The 24,914-nt window shown below is 43.8% G+C and overlaps 1 protein-coding gene across 2 annotated transcripts in view; it reads right to left on the reverse strand.

Annotated features, from left to right (window-relative positions):
- The window catches only part of LOC126282014 (semaphorin-2A-like), a 408,361-nt gene that overhangs the window by 59,286 nt on the left and 324,161 nt on the right, over positions 1 to 24,914 (reverse strand). For both annotated transcript variants that reach the window (XM_049981407.1, XM_049981406.1), the window contains exons 7-9: positions 21,895 to 22,125; positions 18,791 to 19,027; positions 9,140 to 9,316 (exon numbers count right to left, since the gene is read on the reverse strand). In XM_049981407.1, the coding sequence (XP_049837364.1) occupies positions 9,140 to 9,316; positions 18,791 to 19,027; positions 21,895 to 22,125 (645 nt within the window). The remainder of the gene's footprint in view (positions 1 to 9,139; positions 9,317 to 18,790; positions 19,028 to 21,894; positions 22,126 to 24,914) is intronic.

Genomic DNA, 24,914 nt, shown 5'->3' on the forward strand with positions numbered 1-24,914 from the left:
TTGAAGTGAAACTTATAGCTGCTGGAAACTTTACCACTTCCGTAGGTTTGACCAGCGAAGCTCAGTTCGGTTACAGGTCCCTGTACGTCTTTCCGAGCACTTATGAGAAGTTCTAGAGTGAATTTTCCACTACTGAACAGGGTGTACGTTGGCGAGAATCATCATGACTGGCTGAAACTGTATCGAGACTCAAATATGTATATGTCATAACCTTGCTGCAATATTGTGATTAGTCTGTAACTTTTACTTTATTCTACTTACTGACATTTGGTGCAGTGACACCATGCAGTAGTCTGGGCTGAAAGTAACTCTGTTTCATTTTTCAGACACTACAATAGATATTCAGCGCAGCTTGCTCCAGCAGCACACTTAGTTATAAAGGAAACTGCTTAAAATCAGCTTGATTTGACAATAAAATGCCCACCCACTGTTTAGCGGAATGTACGCTGAAGCAAACATTCCTGGTGGTTAAAATCAGTTTACGAGACAGCATTCGGTAACTTACCGGTGCTTTTATGGAATCTTGTACCGAAGAGGCGGTCATAAGATGACGTACTAAGCTACTTAATGAGGCGTTTTCTGGTGGCTAAGATACGAGACTTCTACCTATGAAATTCACACTCAATTTATCGTACCAGTTATACACACATTTATCTTCCCACATTTATTTATTTTGAGAGAAGTTTATCAACCGCTACATTCCTTAAAATTTGTCGCAGTCGTCGACAGTGCCTTTATTTGAAAACATACGCAGAATAGTCTGGTGCCTTTTAAAACTGCAGTATCCGGCTACAACGCAGGCTTCCACAGTTTCCCCACCACCTTTCAACACTTTGGGCTCTCAAGCCTGCACAAAGCACAGGAGTGACGGAGCACTGTTTCCTGTGAAACGCTGCTAATGAGGTGCGCGCTGAACAGGAAGCGCTACCAACACCTTTGCGCCACAACACAGGCGCGACTTGATCTCAGCCACCAGAAACGCAGTGACGTCAGAGGAACAGAGTCACGTGATACTTCCACGGACTGTTTGCTACCGCAGCCCTCTGGAGTATAGCTGTACCAGTAATACGGGCAAGAGGCTGTGGCTTCGGATTTGTTCGACTGCGGTCAAGCTATTGACAGGTTTCATGATACGCGGTCTGCAACGGGTACGAGCAATACGATATGCACATTTTAACGTAGTTGAGTAAGAAAGACGAAAATTTAGTGGTCATGGGAGACTGGAATTCGATAGTAGGAAAAGGAAGAGAAGGGAAAGTAGCAGGTGAATATGGACTGGGGGTAAGGAATGAAAGAGGGAGCTAGTAAATGAAGCTGGTGAAAAGTAATACAAAAGAATCTCAAAAATGAGATCGACAGGAAGCGCAAAACTGCTAAGCAAGCGATAGCTAGAGGACAAATGCAAGGCTGTAGAGGCATATATCGCTAGGGGTAAGACATATAGTGCCTACAGGAAAATTAAAGGGACCTTTGGAGAAAAGATAACCACCTGTATGAAAATCAAGAGCTCAGAAGGAAAACCAGTCCTAAGCAAAGAAGGGAAAGGAGAAAGATGAAAGGAGTATATAGAGGTATAGACAAGTGCTTTGTACTTCAGGGCAATATTGTGGAAATGGAAGAGGTCGCAGATCAATATGAATTGGGAGATATGATACTGCGTGAAGAATTTGGCGGAGTATTGAAAGACCTAAGCCGAAACAAGGCCCCATGAGTCGACAACATTCCATTATAATTACTGATAGCCTTGGGAGAGTCAGTCTTGACAAAACTCTACCAGCTGGTGAGCAAGATGTATGAGACAAGCGAAATACCCTCAGACTTCAAGAAAAATATAATAATTCCAATCCCAAAGAAAGCAGGTGCTGACAAGCGTGAAAATCAGCTTAACAAGTCACGGTTGAAAAATACTAACACGAATTCTTTATACAGGAATGTAAAACTAGTAGAAACCAACCTCGGGGAAGATCAGTTTGGATTCCGTAAAAATGTTGGAACAAGCGAGGCAATTCTGATCCTACGACTCATCTTAGCAGATCGATTAATGAAAGGAAAACCTACGTTTCTAGCATTTGCAGACTTAGAGAAAGCTTTTGGCTTTGTTGACTGGATTACTCTCTTTCAAATATTGAAGGTGGCAGCTGTAAAATACAGGGAGGGAAATGCTATTTGCAATTTGTACAGAAACCAGGTGGCAGTTATAAGAGTAGAGGGGCATGAAAGGCAAGCAGTGGTTCGGAAGGGGGTGAATTAGGATTGTAGCTTATCCCCGATGTTATTCTGTCTGTATATTGATCAAGCAGTAAAGGAAACAAAAGAAAAATTTGGAGTAGGAATTGAAATCCATGGAGAAGAAATAAAAACTTGAGATTTGCCGATGACGTTGTAATTATGTCAGAAACAGCAAAGTATGTGGAAGAGCAGTTGAACAGGACAGTTTCTTGAAAGGAGGGTATAAGATGAAGATCAACAAAAGCAAAATGAGGATAATAGAATGTAGTCGATTTAAGTCGAATTAAATCAGGAGATTATGAGGGAATAAGACTAGGAAATGAGACGCTTAAAGTAGTAGATTAGTTTTGCTGTTTGGAGAGCAAAATAAGTAATGATGGTCGAAGTAGAGAGAATATAAAATGTAGACTGGCTATGGTCAGGAAAGCGTTTGTGAAGAAAAGAAATTTGTTAACATAGAGTATAGATTAAAGTGTCAGAAAGTCTTTTCAGAAAGTATTTCTATGGAATGTGGGCATGTATCGAAGTGAAGCATGGATGGTAAGTAGTTTAGACGAGAAGAGAATAGAGTCTTTCGAAATGTGGTGCCACAAAAAAATGCTGAAGATTAGTTGGGTAGATCACGTAACTAATGAGTAAGTACTGAATAGAACTGGGGAGAAGAGGAAACTTGGAACATCTTAACTAGTTACTTGGACATGTTTTGATTTATCACGGGATGACCAACTTAGTACTGGAGGGAAGCGTGGAGGGTAAAAATTGTAGAGAGAGGCCAAGAGTTGAATATAAACAGATTTAGAAGGATGTAGGTTGCATTAGTTACTCAGAGATGAAGAAGACTGCACAGGATAGAGTACCATGGAGAGTTGCATCAAACCAGAATCTGGACTGAAAACCACAACAACAACAGGTAAGAAACACAGAGAGATCTCACAGTGGTTTGGATTCAAATCAGCTTCAAGTGACTACCCAAAATTTTTTGAGTCACCAGTCATGTGACTGCTTTGATGCGGCCCGCTCGGAATTCCTTTCTTATACCAGACCCTCCACATCAGTGTAGCACTTGCCCCTTACGTCCTCATTTCTTTATTGGACGTATCCCAATCCCTGGATTCCTCTACGGTTTCTATTCACTACAGCTCTCTCTAATTCCATGGAGGTTATCCCCTTTTCTCTAAACACACGACTTGTCATCCTGTCCATTACACTTTTCGGTATTTTCCATATGGACCTGTCTTATAAGATTCAGCGGAGGACCTCTTCGTCCCTTATCTTATCGCCGGCCAGTGTGGGCGTGCGGTTCTAGGCGCTTGAGTCTGGAACCGCGTGACCGCTACGGTCGCAGGTTCGAATCCTGCCTCGGACATGTTTGTGTGTGATGTCCTTAGGTTAGTTAGGGTTAAGTAGTTCTAAGTTCTAGGGGACTGATGACCTCAGATGTTAAGTTCCATAGTACTCAGACCCATTTGAACCATTTGAACCTTATCTTATCAGTCCGTGTAACTTTCAAGTTCTTACTACAGCATAACATGTCAAACGCTTCGATTCTCTTCTTTTCTGGCGTCCCCACAATCCACGATTCACTACCATGCAACGCTAACCTCAAAAGTAGTTAACGTTTACGTAAATACTGCATCTTCTGTAGCTTATTAGGGAGAAACTACACCTCCTGGGCAGTGTTAGCTCTATAAACAGTTATCGTATAACTATAACTGCAGCATTCATGAAGCTAAAAAACTTTTAACAAAATAGTTGTTGAAATCGTCCATGAAATTATTCAGATTGTAGCTGTTAGGAAGTGAAGGCTTAGAGCTGCAAATTGACATTGACGGTCTGTGTAATGCAGCCTTCACTTCTCATCAGCTTCCATAGCTATATGAATGACGTAATGCGATGAAATTTAGTGAATCAACGGCTTTTTTTGGAAACAAATCCTCTCCACACTTTAAGTATTTTTCAAGTATGTGTAGAGATTTGAAGATACAAATAAACAGGAAATAATGCCCGTATGTAAGTTGTAAGTTTATTCATTCCCACAGGAAACTTACTTCTCCTTCGAAATTAACTAATTACATAGCAGTAGTTTCGCCTTCATATTAACTATATTATTTTATCGTTTGCCAGTTTCTTTCATTTCTAAGCGAATGTCATCTGAAATCTTTACAAATCCCACGTCATTTCAGAAAATGTAGACGTTGAAGAGCGTTATTTTGCGACCGTATAGTTATCACATACATAATGCGTTGTACAAGTTACTTACAGTGTGAGGTGATTCTCGCAGATTCGTAACAAATTAAAAGGAATGTATTGGTACTTGCGAGTAAGGACAGTACTGCTTTGTAATTCGGAGTAACACAGGTACTGCAATATCGTTCTGTGGTATGGGATGAATTTTGGCTGAAAAAATTGCCATGATCTACGTGACTTACAAACACAAATATTCATTAATTAGTCATCCTACATTTCTCACTGCTGTGAGTTTGCAGTCACTACTATTGTTTCGCTAACACTTTAAATACGAATCAGCCTAACATCAATCTACTGAATAGCAAGCGTGGACTGGGAAACATAATAGGCTCCTTCGGTCGTCAAATTACCAGTTTTGTTTTCAGAGCGCGAAAATAAGTATTTAGCTAAAGTGCCCAGTGTTAATTACAGCGAAAATACAATAGGAAACATTGTTGTTTTTGTATTACTGAGGATGAAGTTTGTAAAATTTGGTACTCGCAATGGAAACGCCGAAAGCGTCACCTCATTGAAAGGTCCGTTGCTCTCATTTTTATAGTCACTCCTCACTAAGGTTCTGCAGAGCAATGTAAGCTGTAGACAGACACTGCCGTTACAGGCAAAACAGGATATGTCAAAACAGGTTTTCCCCTTGCACGTCTTGGAATCGTGTGTAAAACTGGATCTCAGAAGAAAAAGAAATGATAAATTGACTAGAGTTGTTTATTATGAGGCGGTGTACTTTTACGTAAGACTTGTTGTGTCCTCTTCACGTGTGGACGTTGTGAGTTGCCACTGTTAACTGGATAAACATCCTCCTTAAGGCCATCAATTTGCTACTGACACTGCAATGATACTCCACTGATGTCACCACCAAGACGAGCCAATTGGTCCCTCCACTTTGATAGACAAACATGACCTTTCTGAGCACTTTATTGATTATGCCCCTGATTGTATCAAATCCTTAGATGTGTTTCCACTGATTGAACGTCGTTGTTAGAGAAGGAAAAACCAGGACTCTAATGACCGGGAATTTGCCAGCCTGAAGTCAAGGAACAAGAATAACTTCTTTCCTCTCGAAATAACAGTTCGGCAGCCACGTATTTCTTCTTCTTATTACTTTATTCACTACTAGTTTCGTGCTTCTTGCTTCTTTCGCGAGCCGTCCTGCATAAAAATAGTATATAAAGAGCGAGTTTCTGCACTAAAATTCAAATTTTGGTAAATACATTAAAACAGCAGTATAATGGGTCTCATTTATGTCATTAATTCGTAAAAAAGTATAAAATGAAGTTTAAGTTAGAGATAGTTACGTTGGTTGGTATACTGCAGCACATTTGAAGTTGAAAAGGAAATCCGGTTGAGTTCCACTTGTCAAGAGTATAAGTTTGAAGTTAGAATATTGATTGCTCTGTTTCTGATGAACGAAGTAACTTAGGCTTTGATTTTGCGAATGCCCGCTAAGCTGTAATAGACTTGCATAGAGGAGAGGTAAATGATACGTACTAAAGGAATCTTCGTGAAACTGCGTACAGAAGGTTGTAATCTTAAGGATTAGACAGGAATGAGGTGCCCAAAATTTCTAGCTCGTTCTCAGCTGCAACTTGAATCAGATTCAGGTTTTAATTTTGTGAGCAGACAAGGTGTTTTGATGTCTGAACATGGACGAGGTGACTATTTGCTGGTATTGTTGGAGAACGTGTTAATAATGTTGACGACACAGTCTCCAGGAGACCTTTGAAGGATTGGCGTTTCTTGCATTGCTCCTTTGTGTGAATTTATAAACTGTTAGTGCAGTCGCTTCTCGGTCGTGCATCTCGTGACTATTCGGGAATTTGTTGCGCTGAAATGTGTGGGTGGTGTGGTTATAAACTCCTGCAGTGGAAATACTTCGTCAATTCTAGATTTTGCGCACCATGTGGCTAGTAAGCCCCAAGTACTTTATCTGATCAGATAGGGAATATGAAGCCAGAATCTGTGTGGTTTCACGAGATAAGAATGTTTCTCATATGGTGTCGAAAGTTGTAGTTACTGGAGTCAATAGTGGGGTGTTTAAAAATTTAGTTTAGCTGTGGAAAAACAAGAGCTTCACGAAAAGTGCGCGTACAGTGTGACGGAATCTGAAGAGTAGCCTTATAGTTTTATCTTTACATCATGTATCGTGTAATTTCTGTTGCGAATTAGATTTTTTAAATACACAAACTAAGTGAAACTGGAGTTAGTGAGATTTTATTAGAGATCTACTTTCATGTTGAATGCTTTGTCTTGACGAAAACAATGTGTAAAATGCGACAAACATGTGTGCATTAAGTCTGAAGCAATTTCGAGCATTAATGTTACTGCATATGAATTATGCAGTCGTATTTTCCACTTGTGTTTTATTAACCTCTACTACAGATTTCTTTTGCAGTTGTTCATCACGTGTCACCTGTGTACGCAGATCTGATTTCTTTTTTATTATTATTCTTTTTTATTATTATTTAGCGCCGACCAGCGGCCATTTGTATAGCCTTTCGAATATCTGTCTTACTGTTGGTATGACAGAGTATATTAAGTAAGATTCGACAGATGTACCAGAGGTGGCACTCAGGAAGCTTGTGCAAATCCATCAACTCCTTTTGCAAAAGATTTTAACTGGCTGAAATTAATTTTTGGCTCATGGCACTATTTTTTAAGTGTACCGTTCTCATTTTACACTAAAAAACTGTTACCTTTAAGTGGAGTGAGACTCATGGCTCAAATTTGGTTCACCGAAATATCGGACATTGGTATGAAATAAGTTTTGACCGTTTGGAAAAATCTTGCTTCGTTTGGTTTTTACGTGTCAAAAACACGTTTTCTGTAAGTTTACTGAATCTCGCCACTTCTACACTTGAAAATTTGGGCTAATGTACATTGAAGGGCTAAACAAAATGGTATAGGCATGCGTATACAGAGTTGTTAGATCGGTTACTGCCGCTACAATGGCAGGTTACCAAGATTTAAGTGAATTTGAACGTGCTGTCGTAGTGAGGTAGCGATGAAGTGTGGGTTTTACCGTATCACCATTTCACGCGTGTACCGCGAATATCAGGAATATGGTAAAACATCAGCTCTCCGACATGGCTGCGGCCAGAAAAAGATTCTGCAAGAACGGGACCATCGACGACTCAAGAGAATCGTTCAACGTGACAAAAGTGCAACCATTCCTCAGATTTCCACAGAATTCAATGCTGAGTCATAAAAAAGTGTTATCGTGCGAACCATTCAACGAAACATCATCGATATGGGCTTTCGTAGCCGAAGGCCCACTCTTGTAGCTTCCATGACTGCACGACACATAGCTTTACGACTCGCCTGGGATCGTCATCATCGACATTGCACTGTTGATGACTGGAAACACGTTGCCTGGTCAGACGAGTGTCGTTTCAAATTGTATCGAGTGGGTGGGCGTGTACGGAGACAACCTCATGAACCCATGGAACCTGCGTACCAGCAGGGGACTGTTCAAGCTGTTGGAGGCTCTGTAATGGAGTGGGGCGTATTATTCGTTATCGAGGTACGATGGTTTAAAGTAGAACTAGGTGTTCCACTCAAAATTCATTTTGTAGTAATTTATGGTCATCCTGTAGTTTTGTGAATGTTTTACCTGTTGCCATGATATAATTAACTATATTCGAAAGACAAAACCCATACCTGATGAGTCGTCGCTGGAGTCAACAAAGATCTATATCGGTTGCCAAGCGTGTGGCATTCTAATGTTTACATTGCAGTGGAGTAAAAGTTGGGAATACGTCAAATTGTTTTGATTTAAATATCTTTGAAGCGGCCAGATAAGTCGATAACTTAGTTTCCATTCTTTACATCCCTGACTGTGTCCGGGACATACACGCTTTTTTTGTGCTGCGATAGTATCGTTTGTCATTGTGGTTAGTATGTTCTTAGGGAGAACACAGCCGTGGTAGAATTAATGTGCAGTCCTGTCGAGTGGATCCACACCTATCTCCGCAAGATTCCATATGGTGTATGGTGGAGGGAAGCTTGAACCACTAGTAGTCATTTACTTCCTCACTCCGCTCGAAATGGGCTGAGGGGGAAAACGGGCTACGAGTGTATACCTCAGTACGAGTTTTAATTTCTTTCATCTTATTTTCACACTCCTTACGCGAAATGTATGTTGGCGGCAGTAGACTCGCTTGGTAGTCAGCTACAAATACCGGTTTCCCAAATTTTCTCAATAGCGTTTCTGGAAATGAATGTCTTCCCTACAGGGATTCCCCTTTGATAGTATTGAGCATTTTTGTAATAGTTGCTTGTTGATCAAATCATCCAGCGACAAATCTACCAGCACACCTATGAATTGCTTCGATGCCTTCCTTTAATCCGAGCTCATGAAGATCCCAGGCTCGAGCAATACTCGAGGACAGGTCGAAAATGGTTTTGATCCCTGGTCTGCTTTATATGTGTGCTACACTTTCCCAGAATTCTCGCAATAAACCGAAGTCGACCATTTTCCTTCCCCTCTACCAATATACTGTGCTCGTTCCGCTTCATACTGATTTAGAACGTTCTAGATACTTAATTCATGTGTCTGTGTCAAGTAGCACTTCGAACATTACAGGAGTGTTCTTCGTCCTCATCTGCGTTAACTTACAATTTATACATGCAGAGGAAGCTGCCGTTCTTGAGCCCGTGCTATACTCACTGGATCCAATGTAGTAGACGGTGAAGTCCTTGTGGGTGCCCACCAGGTCGACCTTGAGCCGGTGGACGGCCAGCTTGGTGAAGACGACGTCGCCGCGGTAGAAGACGGGCCGGCCGCCCTCGTGGGCCACCGACTCGTCCATCAGCGGGTGCGACCGGATGAAGTTGAGCACCACGTCTGTAAAGCGGACAGTGTACCACGTCAGAGAAAGTGCTGGTCCAACAATCTCATTTCCAGAGAAAGGGATTTATGTAGTCTGCTCATCGGAAATCGTAATAATGATCTGTTATGAGAACGGAAAACCTAGAAGTATGACAAAAGAGGAAACACGAAATGGTGGTACATACCGGTAAGACCACAGTAAAGTTATCACTCCCTGTGGTGTATTCGCTGGAAAAACTGTTACAACTAATCCTAACATTCCAAAACAACACCTTGAATCCCGACTTTTTTTACGACTATAATGGGAAACTTACAGTATCACAGGGAGAACGAATCTAAGTGGAACAAATGTTCCAGAATATCGAGCTATATTGAGACAAACAGCGTTATAACATCACAGTTACAAGCATTACTGCTACCAGTGTTGCCGTGATTCTACTAGCTATTTGTGGTCTGTTTTTGGTTTAAATTCAAAACTGTTGTCCCAAGAGTTGCCATGGCATCAAATAACTGTCACCAGGGACAATATAGAATAAAGAATCAAAAGAAAGACCATGTGAATCAGTTTTCATGAACATCTAAATAATAAAATCTGTAGTATACATAACTGTCAGTACAAAATATTTGTAATAAGATTGTTTCAGATACAACCTGAGAGAAGTCTGGAACGGATTTTCTGAAAGGAAAGGGATTTTGCACCACAGAAAGAAACTCCGGGTGAACGTAAAAATTTTAAAGTTTTTCGCCAAATGTGCAGAGCCAAGCCAGGACAGGCCCAAATACAATCATAATGTAACCAGAAAGAAAGTCAATGTAGTAATCAGCGAGGCACACAACTGGTGCATTGGGCATCACATATCAGCAGATAGCTCTACGTGCGATCACAGCAGAATAATTGCATCATAAAGCCATTCTGACAGCGCTGCAAAGCGCCATAACAAGGCATAAATCATGTACAAGGGAGACTTTCAGCGAACTGACGTGGCAGAAAGTGTCTAGCTGAAAAGCTGACTGCTACAACTGCGAGACAGCGGCATGGAGTAAAGAGTTCACAACCTTAGAAAACTGGACCAAATTTTCTCATCACAGCAGCTTGATATCGTCATTGGTATGAGCGGACCAGCATGAATACTGGTACATTTGAAGAACACGGGCTATTCGATGCTGTTGAGTTGCATGCAACCACTCATAAGCGACTGTGACAGTGTTGTGCGTTACAGCAAATCAATGTCGGTGCCATATCACAGTGTGCTGCCCAAAATTCAACTGGTGACTTCACCAATGAGATGCTAGTCAGCCTTATGCACTTCACTGGCCATGGAATTCCACTGCTGTCACTGATGTGAAGAGCTGAGTATCTACAACCAGCATCGCACTGGGGTGCATTGAATATTATCTCGTAGCTGCTGTAAAAGTACATTGCCCCAGAGAGGCACGTACGCGATGCTCCCTGGTTGCACATTACAGCATCTATTGGTGTTTGGCCCTCTGTTGTAGGGAGGCCAGGACATGCTTCTGCAAGGCTACAGTCATCCCGTGCAGAAGCGTTGACTCCTGAGCGCCGATAACCTGCACCTTGAGCACCCGTAGCTTCCTTTCCTCTTTCAATGTTGATACAGGCACGAACTATGATGTCTCTGAGAGAGCGCTGGTAAAGCAGCACACCGTGCTGCCAGTGACCCAGCTAGCTGAGCAGTTCCTGCGGGTCCCTGGGTCAGCTCAGTGCACGACGCTGCCGCCGCCGATGGGGCGGTTCCTGACCTCCAGTACGCATCGTACACGGATCTGTGCTGGACGACTCAGCAACTCCCAGTCGCATTCGCTGCTCTGCTGTCTTTGGTCAACGCCACAGGGAAGCTATTGGTAATGTGTGAGTACTGAAGAATACGTATTTGTATTCAGCACTGTATCACTGATGTTGTTACGTTTTTCACTGGCACACCTTCCACACTCTGAGCTCGTCATCTTGTGCCCATGGAAACAGCAGTTTCTTCTGTTTCCTCAATTGCTGCGTAAGTAAAAATCAAAAGAAAACGGAAGTAAGATGAAGGTAAATCACCCACACAGCTATTCGACAGCAATATAGAAAAATATAACTAATGACATACTGACAACAGGTGTTCAAGGGACATGGTACACAGTCATAAATAATCCTGTGACTCTTCAGGCTTTCCCGTCGGATATGTTGTAAATAGTCTTCACGGGTGTACCGCCGGATGACGTAGTGAAAATCCCACAGTATTTACTCGGAGCAACTGTCCGACATCATCATGTGGTTGAACCTCGCTGGTGGCGAGGTTCAACCACCGGATGATGTCGGACAGTTGCTCCGAGAAAATACTGTGGGATTTTCACAACGTCATCCGGTGGCACATCCGTGAAGACTATTTACATAAATAATACTGTTAATACCGGATGAACTACTCTCAACTACACATCCAAAATGCAATAACATCGACTCATTAGATCACCGATTTATTTGTGGTGGCCAAAAGATATATGTGAGACAGCTGCAGTGGACGTCCATTTCTTTAAACAGTGTGTGGAAACAAAAATAACACTGAATAACTTATTCCACTAGAAAGAAATTTATTTCCCAACACAGAAAACATTTGCATGTTATGGGTTGTGAAATTATATCATTTGTATTATGAACAACAATGGAAATTATAGTGTAAAATACAAACAATATGTGAAGGAAAAGTATTATAAAATATATTAAAAAAAGAAACGATAAAAGAACTTCGATAGTATGTTGAAAATTATGTTCCAGAAATGGGTGTAGGCTAGCGGTATAATTAATACACTAAGAAATTACAGACTTTGGCTGGGAGTGAGTACTGATTGAAATCGATGGGGAAAGTTGAACATTTATGCCGGACTTGGATTCGAACCCAGGCCTGAAGCATACTAAGCAGATGCTCTGACCATTAAGCCATCCGGACACAGCAATCGTTGCACCTGCACCGACTACTGCAGCACGCCTGCCGTCGTACCCAAGTTCTCGTAGTGTCCCTGGCCCATTATTCTCATTACTCGCGGCATTTCGCCGATTCATGTAAGAGTTACAGAGCCTGGTGTGCAGCTGCACTGAAGAGATCATTGCCCATCTTGCATTAACATACGGTAACGGCCATTAAAATTACTACTCCACAAATATGACGTGCTACAAATTCGAAATTTATCCGACAGGAAGAAGATGCTGTAATATGCAAATGATTAGCTTTTCAGAGCATTCACACAAGGTTGGGTGCCGGTGGCGACACCTACAACGTGCAGACCTGAGGAAACTTTCCAACCGATTTCTCATAAACAAACAGCAGATGACCGAAAAAATGGTTCAAATGGCTCTGAGCACTATGGGACTCAACTGCTGTGGTCATTAGTCCCCTAGAACTTAGAACTACTTAAACATAACTAACCTAAGGACATCACAAACATCCATGCCCGAGGCAGGATTCGAACCTGCAACCGTAGCAGTCGCACGGTTCCGGACTGCGCGCCTAGAACCGCGAGGCAGATGACCGGCGTTGCCTGGTGAAACGTTGTTGTGATGCCTCGTGTAAGGAGGAGAAATGCGTACCATCACGTTTCCGACTTTGATAAAGGTCGGATTGTAGCCTATCGCGATTGCGGTTTATCGTATCGTGACATTGCTGCTCGCGTTGTACGAGATCCAATGACTGTTAGCAGAATGTGGAATCGGTGGGTTTAGGAGGGGAATACGGAACGCCGTGCTGGATCCCAACGGCCTCGTATCACTAGCAGTCGAGATGACAGGCATCTTATCCGCAAGAGTGTAACAGATCGTGCAGTCACGTCTTAATCCCTGAGTCAACAGATGGGGACGTTTGCAAGACAACCATCTGCACGAACAGTTCGACGACGTTTGCAGCAGCATGGACTGTCATCTCGGAGACCATGGCTGCGGTTACCCTTGAAGCTGCATCACAGACAGGAGCGTCTGCAATGGTGAACTCAACGACGAACCTGGCTGCACGAATAGCAAAACGTCATTTTTTCGGATGAATCCAGGTTCTGTTTACAGCATCATGATGGTCGCATCCGTGTTTGGTGACATCGCGGTGAAAGCACATAGGAAGCTTGTATTCGTCATCGCCATACTGGTGTATCACCCGGCGTAAAAGTTTGGGGTGCCATTGGCTACACTTCCTGGTCACCTCTTGTTCGCATTGACGGCACTTTGAACAGTGGACGTTACATTTCAGATGTGTTAGGACCCGTGGCTCTACCCTTCATTCGATACCTGCAAAACCCTAAATTTCAGCAGGATAATGCACGACCGCGTGTTGCAGGTCCTGTAGGGGCCTTTCTGGATACAGAAAATGTTCGACTGCTGCCCTGGCCAGCACATTCTCCGGATCTCTCACCAACTGAAAACGTCTGGTCAATGGTGGCCGAGCAACTGGCTCGTCACAATACGCCAGTCACTGCTCTTGATGAACTGTGGTATCGTGTTGAAGCTGCATGGGCAGCTGTACCTGTACACGCCATCCAAACTCTGTTTGACTCAACGCCCAGGCGTAACAAGGCCGTTATTGCGGCCAGAGGTGGTTGTCTGGGTACTGTAGCAACGATGCATTTTCGGGCACATGTTCATAGGCCGCTTTTTCTACACTGCAGTCATAAATCTGTCAATGCAGTTCGTGGAATTTATTAAATTTCACCATGTATATATAAAGGTATAGTTAAGACAGACATGACAAAGTGAAGAAGTGGACTGCTGTCGGAGTTGAAGTATGGTGGAGATTTCGTCGGCGTCGTGGCCACTGCGGTAGCCGTGAAGGCCTCAACAGAACCCAGAAACAGCATTATCTACAGGGATACAATGTTAGAACAACTACAAAGACAAGATAAACAAAATATTGTATAAGAAGGTAAGTGTGGTGTCACCGTCAGACACCACACTTGCTAGGTGGTAGCCTTTAAATCGGCCGCGGTCCGGTAGTATACGCGTGTCGCCACTGCCGACCGAGCGCGGCCACGGCAGGTCTAGTCTAGAGAGACTCCCTAGCACTCTCCCGGTTGTACAGCGACTTTGCTAGCGATGGTTCACTGCCTACATACGCTCTCATTTGCAGAGACGACAGTTTAGCATAGCCTTCAGCTACGTCATTTGCTACGACCTAGCAAGGCGCCATATTCAGTTACTATAATTACTATATCTGAAGAGATAATGTTGTGAATCGTGTACCGTCAAGATCGACGTTCATCATTAATGGATTAAAGTTGCGTATCAAACTAATTACGTCCGCTTTTTGAATTCTAATTCCTTGTCATGTTCCAGACCTCACGTCAGTATAGTTCTTCCCTCCTCACGCCAGCCTGCGTGAGCTAAAACGCGTGCATTTCGGCCTCCACTAGTAACACGGTGTTGGCTGTTCTGCCAACACTACACTAAGAGCGTTCAGTGTGGGAGCCGCAGATAGCATCCTTCGTGAACAGGTCCGTCGTCAACGACTGCTCCAGTCTCAGACGCATCTCGCAGCTCGCCGTCACCGTCAACGCCACTGCTTCTTGTTAGTCTCCGTGGCACCAGTGGGGGTTGGTTTCAGCACAGTCACTCTCCCGTCTGACTCACACTATTTGAATAATCACTTACCTTATTTTAATGTATTAAAATATTCCGGCCGTAGTCAAAACGTTAAAAAAATGAACTAATGTCATAACAGTGGTGGTCAGCGTGTCAGGTTGCCTTGCGGAGGTCACGGGTTCGATTCCTGACAGCCCGGGAATTTTTCATTGCTGGGAGGACTGGAACGGGTTTCACACGACATCGCGCTGCCTACTAAGGAGCTGCTGGAATGAGATGTAACGGCTTAGAGGTCAATAAATCTGATCACGCTGGAGAGTGGTGTGCTCATAACACACCCCTCCATACCGAATCCAAAGACGCCAGTGGCAGAGGACAACATGATGTTCGGATGGTTTAGATTGTCTCATAAAAGCCTGAACCGGCAGCTTTGTCTGCTATCACGTTAGAATAATAGCAAATTTAATGTGTTGCTTATCAGTGAATACATTGAAAAAATTATTTCAAACAGTATTTGAATGTAACTAAGGAAAATTTTAATTACAGTACGGGTTTTGAACTAACAGCGTTAATACTAGCGGCAGTGTTACCAATACCGCTGGTGCTGTTAATAATAATAGTCATTAATCTCCATTGCATGATGTAATTTTAGATTTTTTACGTCTGATGAAGGTATATTTATATATACCGGAACCTTGATCAAGAATTTTAATAAATTTTTATCCTGCAACTCTTTTGGCTGTCATCCTTTATCGTGAAGAATTTCAACAGTTGCTGTTGCAGCCATGTTTAAAATCTTGCAATAATAATAATAATAATAATAATAATACTTAGTAACAGCCAAATGAAATTATGGGCATAATAATTGATAATTTCTGATACAGAATTGGCGGGAAATGGGGATACTTATTAATAGTGGAGGTAACGAGTACGTATTAATTTGAGAGTTGCGTGTGTATTACTAAGTGGTTCAAATGGTTCTGAGCACTATGCGACTTAACGTCTGAGGTTATCCGTCGCCTATAACTTAGAACTAATTAAACCTTACTAACCTAAGGACATCACACACATCCATGCCGGAGACTGGATTCTAACCTGCGACCGTAGCGGTCACTCGGTTCCAGACGGCAGCGCCTGCAACCGCACGGCCACTCAAGCCGGCTCTGTGTCTGTTACTGGAAAGGACTTAGCGAAAGTGACTAGTGATGGACTAGGACAGAAAGAATTTTTCTCGCATGGAGGCGAGCGTTTTTGGTGTTGTTCAGACCGAATAGTTAAGCTCGAGGGGGGAACTAGTACATACTAATCAGAGGGTAAAGGGTATGGTTTGTTTGGAAATTTCGCCACATGTCTGCACGTAGCCAACATAGCTGTGAATAAGGTAGTGAAATATGGTAGGAAAGTGGAACGTGACAGATATGTCGTCTGTTGGCAATAATCATCAGTTCCAGCCGCTGTAGAGTTTCGTTAGTAATATTTCCGAGAATAACGCAGCTGTAACAAACAAACAAAAAAAACATAAACAAAAAAAATGTGAAGGACTTGGGAACATGCAAATTTCTTTTTCAGTCCAAAGCGTGAATAATCGTTTGTATTATTGAATGGCATGGAGAGGTGCTGATGCCTTCTGACACACTGTAGTTCTGTGCTCAGTCCAGTTTAGGTTTTCATGTATTATTTCTGGACATTTTTAGTGGGGCAAATAATTTTATACACAGTGATACAAAAGGTTGTGCACAAATTCCAAGAGCTTCCGGAGGAGTCGAATTACAAGTTTGGAATGCGAAATTATGGTGCTGGCAGGAATCCTGAGCCAACAAAATCTTTTGAATATCAGGAAGAAGAGGGAAAATCAATTCAAAAGCGCCTTAAATTCAGAAAAAAGGATTTACTGTTTACTAGACGGAGCACCTGCACACTTCACTGTGAAAGTACATGACGAACTGAGTGCCACATATCCCAGACGCTGAATCGGAAGATGAGGTTCAATTGCTTGACCACTATCTTCCGCTGATCTAACACCTCCTGATTTATTTGTTATTTATTTGTTGTAGGGCATATTAGCAGATTCGTTCGTGTACGTAACACCAGTTTCCGACGAAGAAACATTTCGCACCTGTTCACTTACTGTGTCTCTGAGGTTCGTGAGATGACTTCCATACTTGGTAAAGTACACCTGGATTTCCTTAGAATATGTTATGCCCGTGCTCAAGGTGTTTGACTCATTTTTAACACCTGTGATGTACAACATTGTTAAGAGTAAATAATGCATTAACTTTTCTGAAAGTAAGATGCGTATGTGTTGCGATGTTTAAAACTTTCGGCGCGTACGGATTGTTCCATAAAAACACGGTGGAACTGCCGGATGTCAGTAACGTCCTGGCACGATGTTTCGGCACAGAGTCTTCTGGCCATCCTCAGGTGAGTGCCACTTTAGTAGTACTGGCGAGTACGCGCTGAGCTCCGCTATTTAAAGCCTTCTGAGGTGACACTGCGCATGCGCTGCTCAGCGTGCGCCTTCATAAGAACTCCGTGCTCTGCGACTCGCGCCCTCCACGGTGAAAGCTTGGCGTATCGACATCAGGTCGATTTCCATCTTCATGCAGATAACTACGTCGACTACGAAGTTTCTCTGAAACAGAATTCCAAACAGAGTTCAGCTGATAACCGCTATCACGATTGATGAGAGTCTCGTTCTCAGACAATCTTATTTCCACAGATTAACTGATAATCGAGCTCCAAAAGTTCGGTGTATGGACCAAAATTTTTTTGTCGTTGTAATTCATAGAGTGGTCTGTGGAAATACAATGTTCGGCGATTGCGGACCTGGTGGGCTGGAGAAGGCAAGTAAGCCGTTGGTGTTCCACAATGCGTTCCTGCACAGTTCGTGTTGTTTGCCGTTTATATGCTTTGCCGCATTCACACGTAACCTTATAAACACCTGATTTACGCAGGCCCAGATCGTCTTTAACCGATCCCACCAGTGATGAAATTTTGGAAAGAGGCCGAAAGATGACTCTCACTTGATACTTTCTCAATATTATGCCTATCTGTGAAGAAATATTCCTAATAAATGGTAGATAAGCAGTCGACCTGAAGGCCTCTTCCTCTTCCTTGTTCCGTCGTTTTTAGGTCTGCATCACTCTGTTCACTCGCTTAGTTGAAAAGCCATTCTTCAGAAATGCTTTTATCAGGTGTTATAGTTCCGCTTGAAGACTGTCGGCGTCAGAGATGGTATGGGCACGGTGGACTAAGGTTTTGAGAAAGCCCATTGTTTGTGCTGGATGGTGGCAACTAGTAGCTTGCATATACAGCTCTGTATGAGTGAGCTTTCTGTAAACCGAGTGTGGCATCAACCTTACGTTGCACCAAGACGTCAGTGGGACTCACCTGAAGATGGCCCGAAGACTCTGCGCCGAAATATCGTGGCAGGACGTTACTGACATCGGGAAGTTCTCCCTTGTTTTTATGCGTATGTGTTGATTATTCTTGTTGTTACTGAAAGTCCCTACCTGTCTGTGGCATAGGATTACTTTCAAGACGTAAGTTTTTTTTTTCCACAGTTGTTGTGTGACGACTGCTCTGTCAGCTCCTTCAGTTTCTGCCCAGTCTTTTTAGAGGGATTTCTGGCTGTTGTGCATAGAATGACTATCCAGGACCACGTGGTTGTGGATGGATTGAGCGTCAATTCTATACTCTCTACCCATTATTGCATAATATAAACAGGTCGGCATTAACATACTCGATAACTGTCTTCAGGTCGATTGGTTATTTATTCTGATTTAATCATAGGTGATCAACATGGCTGTAACATTTACAATGAGACAATGGTGATTAACATTTGGTTGGGCGAGTTTTCTGACTGAACAGCTGTACTCCTTGTGTACTGGGTAACATTGGCACAGTGTCGTCATTAATTGTGAGGCAGCACTGACCAGGCAGCGTCTGGGTGTCGTTGACGCACTCGCCCGGCCGTGGCTCCGGCACCTTGCCGGAGGGGAAGGGCAGCCAGGCGGAGCTGCTGGTGGCCTGCTCCTTGAAGCGGCCGCGGAACGCCTGCTGCACGTCACGGAGGCTGTAGGCGCACACTGCAGAGCCAACCAGGCCGGTGCTCGCCGTCGTGAACGTCGCGTAGAAGCGCGACCCCTCGCCGGGGATCCTGTACACGTCCTCTAAAATAGAAAGATAATAATCAAGCTTGACGGGTCAGACAAAAATGAAGCTCACCAGGCTACTGTCAATTAGGTTCTGTCATGATGAAGGGGTGGGAGAATGTCATGGAAAGGTCGAATGAAAATTCCTGCATGACGTAGCTATAACAAAGAGAATTATTTTACGGGGAATTATGACCGCCTACCTAATACCCGGTGTGACCAGCTTTAGCACGGACAACAGCGTCGACGAAGAATTATTTTACGGGGAATTATGACCGCCTACCTAATACCCGGTGTGACCAGCTTTAGCACGGACAACAGCGTCGACGAAGCAGTGAGGCCTTGGTAGGTCACTGGAGGTGTTTGCACTACATCTGCCCACACAAGTCATCTAATTCCCGCAATTTCCGGAGAGGAAGGTGTACAGTCTGCCATCGGGTTCCCCTACATGGAGGGCAGCACCGCATAACAGCCACGCCATGAGGGAAACAAACCAACAGCCAAACAGGCGAAGGCACACCAGTCTTCGTCCGCTGCTAATGGCAACCGCTATAGAAGAGTCTCCAAGAAGATATTACCGAAGCCGCTGTACTGCACCGCCGATCGAAGTACCAGCCGACCGAGAGGAACCACATCTCCGGCTAGATCGACGGACGTCTACATCTATTATACAGCAATTGTATTGTAGAAGAAGTTACGTTCAATAAACTGTTGGAGAATACAACAGAAGGCGATGAGCCCCGAGTCACCACGTTCAGTTATTTCCAAGATGTGTTCGATCGAGTACCGAACTGGTGCGTTGAGGGGCCAACACACCAACTGGAACTAACCAATGTGCTCCTCGAACCATGCCATCACACGCCTGGCATTCTGACACGGTGCTTTATCTTTTTGGAACATGCTACTGCCGTCGGAAAACATGATCGTCATGAATGTGTATGTCTGCCTTCATCGTAAGATACTCCTTGGTCATCATGGTGGCCTTGCACGAGCTCCACTGAATATCACGCATGTTCCACACAGCATAATGGAGCCAGCGCCAACTTGTCTCTGCCCCGCAGTACAGGTGTTCAGGCGCTGTTCCCCTGAGACAATGGATTAGCGCCCTCCCGTTGGCATGATGAAGAAGGTAAGAGAATTCATTAGACCAAACAACACTCTACCACTGCGCCAAAGACCACTGCCGATTGTCACGCACCCATTTCAGCCATAGTTGCTGATGTCGCACTGTGTCTTCAGACACACATATGCTCTGCCCAGTATTATAGCCTGATGTTAATTACGAAACAGTTCGCCGCCGTCCTGTTTTACCAGTCTGCCCAGCCCACGGTGTCCGATATCCGTAATGAGTAGTGGCCGGCCAGCCCCACGACATCTAGACGTTTCACCCTGGCTCCGGCACGTGTCAAAGACACGCTCCACAACACCCTAAGGGTCGTGCAGTTTCCGAAATGCTGGTATGGAACTTCCGGGCCATCACAATCTGCCCTCGATCAAACTCAGATAGACCGCGCACCTTCCAAATTCCTTACACGGACACGCCCACTAATGCTACGTGCACCGTGCGTGTATCTTACTAGACGTCATTATTCCTCACTAGCTGACGTTATATGTCGACAGTAGATCTGGCTCAGCAGTGTAGCTTCCGTAATGTACGACGTGTGTAAACAAAGTAATTTAACTGACTTTTCTCCTGTTCTATTCGAATAACAACTGACTATTGCCGCCTTCAGAGGAGTTGCCTTGGGAAACCATACACTGGAGACGATTATTCCATTCCTGCACAGTTACAGTCACTGCAATGTTATCCTAAGCCCCAATGAAACATTCGCTGAGGTGTGTTTACAATCTCGTCACCGGTAATGACACGTTCCAGAAAATGGGAATGATTTTCAGTCGATTGCATGGAGTCTACGAATCTATCCTTCCCCGTGTCCTCTAGATCCCGAATGAGGTTTGTCGGAAGTAGATTTGAGCAGATATTTCTCATTCCCAGTTCATTGGTTAATATCTGATGAACGTTGGTCTGACTTACATCCAACCTTGCCTCAATCATTGTGACCATCAAACGACAATCGCCACGCGCATGAGTTCTTGAAACCGAATGATATCCACTGCGAGCATCATTTTTCATTTGACTGCCTCCGTTCTGCAAACGCCTGAAAGCACCTAAACGTCTGGGCACTTGACAAAACACTCTCTCCATAGGCAAGTAGAGGATTTTAATCGTCCCCATTGCGTTGTGTCCAAGTCTGAAGCAAAATCTCGTCCGTCTCCATTGCTCTCATTGATAGCACAAGTAACACTTTCTTCGACAGTACAAAAAAAGAAAAAAAGAGTTGACAATTCCTTCCTCCAATTCCGAGCTACGCAGTCTTAGGCGTGTTGCCACGGTTCGCGCCACCAGTGTCCCCACATCGAACACTACGCTATTAGTCTCCTTACTTTATTTACACACCTCGTATTCTTTAATTTTTGGTTCCATTCTTATTATAAATGTTCGAGATACGACATTAATTCCAACAGTACTGTATACATGCTGAGAATAGCTATTATTCATAATAACAATGACTAAGTTATGCCATACAAATTCCTTAAAGTCAAGAGATGGAGAACACGCTCTGAGCTTCTTTGTTAGGATTAAAGCTTACATATTTACCAGCTTTCTGATAATATCATGATAAGATATTATCGGTGCTTACATAGGATGATAACTGCCTCATGAGTAAAAACCGCATGACCTTAATTGACGGATCTGTAGTTGAAACTGGTCATTGGTGCTATAAGTAGAGGAAGTTCTCAATAAATATAAAGTACTGGTGAAAATGATGCCACCCTTTAGTCGCATTATTAATTATGAAAATATGATGACGATGGGTACTCACGTATCTCGTCGAAGTAGAATGGGAACTCGCCGGGCAGGGAGCAGTTGAGGCGCGCCTTGAGGAAGGTGGCCCAGTTCTGCGAGAGGATGTTCTTGCCGCCGGTGTCGCGCTTGCAGACGCGCGCCACACGCGAGTACACTCGCTTCCCGCAGTTGATGTACTCCATGGCCGGCTCCCGGAAGAAGAACAGCACGTGCTCGCCCACGTCGAAGGAACCCACGAAGTTCGGCTCTGCGGGCAAATGCCAATTGCAGCATTCACAGAATCTTACTTTTACACCAATGCATGTTGTTCAGGAAATTTTTGAAATCGATAACTTTCCCCTTATTAATTCGAACAGTTTGATCCAAAGAGAACTACGACACCACTCTTCTGCAGATTTTGCGTGTATAGCTTATGACTCTTGCTGTAATGTTTCTTTCATTCCATAGACAGTTGGAAATGAAAAGTTTATTGCTGCTGTGTCTTTTCACAGTACTGCAGAAAGTGCAAGGTTGTGTAACTTAGCTTTCCTTCTGGCGTAGAAAGGAAATGCCACCAGAGAAGCGGAAGACATCTTTATACTGTTGAGAAGCTCGAAAGTTCCGTAGTAGTTTGGTTGTACATTTCCTTACACTGAACCCACGAGTTACAATATGCTCTAGACGTAATATAGATCTCATTTTATGGCTGCCTAAATAACAATACTTCAGCTGACCATACTTTGTACTACCACTACGAAACTTGCACAAAAATTCACTCTACAGCACTTATTTTTTTCAGGTTAAGGGACACGCGGTTTGAGGCACCATGTCACGGATTGCGCGGCTTCTCCCGCTGGAGGTTCGAGTCCTCCCTCGGGCATGGGTGTGTGTGTTGTCCTTAGCATAAGCTAGTTTAAATAGCGTGTAAGTCTAGAAACCGATGACATCTGGAGTTTCATCCCTTAGGAATTCACTTCAGCCATCACCTGCTGGTAGGTGATGGTTGAAATGATCAGTATAGCAAAAATCTACTAATAACAATATTCCTGGTCCCTGTTTCGACCACAACCGAGGAAGATTCTTCCTACACGTCGGTCAGCGGCCTGAGGATGGCGTAGTAAAACGCTGAAACTTGTTGCCAAATAAAATATTCTTGGAAACTTGACGACTGAAAGAGTTTAATTGGACGTCCTCTACCAAACTGCCAAGTCCCGCAACCATCTCTAAAAAGGTGGGCATAAAGTTCCTCTTTTCAGTTCCCTGCAGAATTTCCTGAATGGCAAACACCTCACCTTCTTGGACGACTGCAGGCTAAACCTGGAATAGTTCATCAAACTGAAAACCCCCACATTTTGGAAGAGTGGCTTTTAAAAGTTTCCAGAAAAATGACAAGATATTGTCGACAAAGTGGTATATACTGCAGAAAATAAGTAGTTTGCTTACAAAACCCATCATTATATTGTACACGAGCTTGTGTGTGAAGTTTGTAAGCAGACTGGCCAGCAACCCCTGTGTCGTAGCTGCTGTCCTGTGGGGAGGTGTGTCACCAGGCGTTCTTTGCTACTGCACTGCAACGAAAAGCGAAAAACGAACGGACTTATGAGATGACTCAAGCAACACACAGACCATGGCTTGGGAACAAAATTTGTTAGGGACACATAGTTAACAGATGCTTCTCGGCGACACTAAGCGTCCTTTTGTATGCGCTACGCTCCTGAGAGGTGGCAGAGTGTAGGAACTCAGTGACGTGGCTATACCTTATGTGTTGCCCATAATCCACTCATCTGCTCGGAATGAAGAAGGGATAGAGACCTCGTCCAGGGCGTGAATGTCGGAGGAGTTTCGACCTGCCACTCTATCCTCCTCTTCTACGCGGTGTCATTGCGATGTGGTATAGAGGGTTATGAAGCCAGCACACGGCTCTCCCGGTCGTTTTCCCGACTTTCCACATACTGGACCCGCCGCACTTTTAAATCAAGCAGCTCCTCAAATGGAAACACGAGTCTGAGAGCAACCTGTGCCACTTCTACCACCTGGGATAAATCCTTGTCACTACCGACAATTTAACCGGGGTCCTCCGCGAGACAGACAGCTACGATGGCCTCTCAGCTAAAAGGTGGGGAGGACCAGCACAATTAAATTTCCTGATTCAGCTATGAAATACATATCTCCGCTTAGACACATGACACATGAAAGCTAAAATACTAAACACCTTTTTCCAAAGCTGTTTCACCGAGGAAGACCGCACTGCAGTTCCTTCTCTAAATCCGCGGACGAACGAAAAAATGTCTGACATCGAAATAAGTGTCCAAGGAATAGAAAAGCAACTGAAATCACTCAACAGAGGAAAGTCCACTGGATCTGACGGGATACCAATTCGATTCTACACAGAGTACGCGAAAGATCTTTCCCCCCTTCTAACACCCGTGTACCGCAAGTCTCTAGAGGAACGGAAGGTTCCAAATGATTGGAAAAGAGCACAGGTGGTTCCAGTTTTCAAGAAGCTGTCATCGAGCAGATGCGTAAAACTATAGGCCTATATCTCTGACATCGATCTGTTGGAGAATTTTAGAACATGTTTTTTGCTCGCGTATCATGTCATTTCTGGAAACCCAGAATCGACTGGATTCCGGAAACAGCTATCGTGTGAGACCCAACTCGCTTTATTTGTTCATGAGACCCAGAAAATATTAGATATAGGCTCCCAGGTAGATGCCAGTTTCCTTGACCTCCGGAAGGCGTTCGATACAGTTCCGCACTGTCGCCTGATCAACAAAGTAAGAGCCTACGGAATATTAGACCAGCTGTGTGGCTGGATTGAAGAGTTCTTAGGAAACAGAACAAAGCATGTTTTTCTAATTGGAGAGACATCTACAGACGTTAAAGTAACCTTTGGCTTGCCACAGGGGAGTGTTATGGGACCATTTCTTTTCACTAGTAAGTAGTGTCGTAAGTTCCACGCGGCTTTCTGCGGGTGATGCTGTAGTATAAAGAGAAGTTGCAGCATTAGAAGACTGCAGCGAAATGCAGGAAGATCTGCAGCGGATAGGCACTTGA

Source organism: Schistocerca gregaria, chromosome 7 (genome assembly GCF_023897955.1).
Source record: "Schistocerca gregaria isolate iqSchGreg1 chromosome 7, iqSchGreg1.2, whole genome shotgun sequence".
NCBI lineage: Eukaryota > Metazoa > Arthropoda > Insecta > Orthoptera > Acrididae > Schistocerca > Schistocerca gregaria.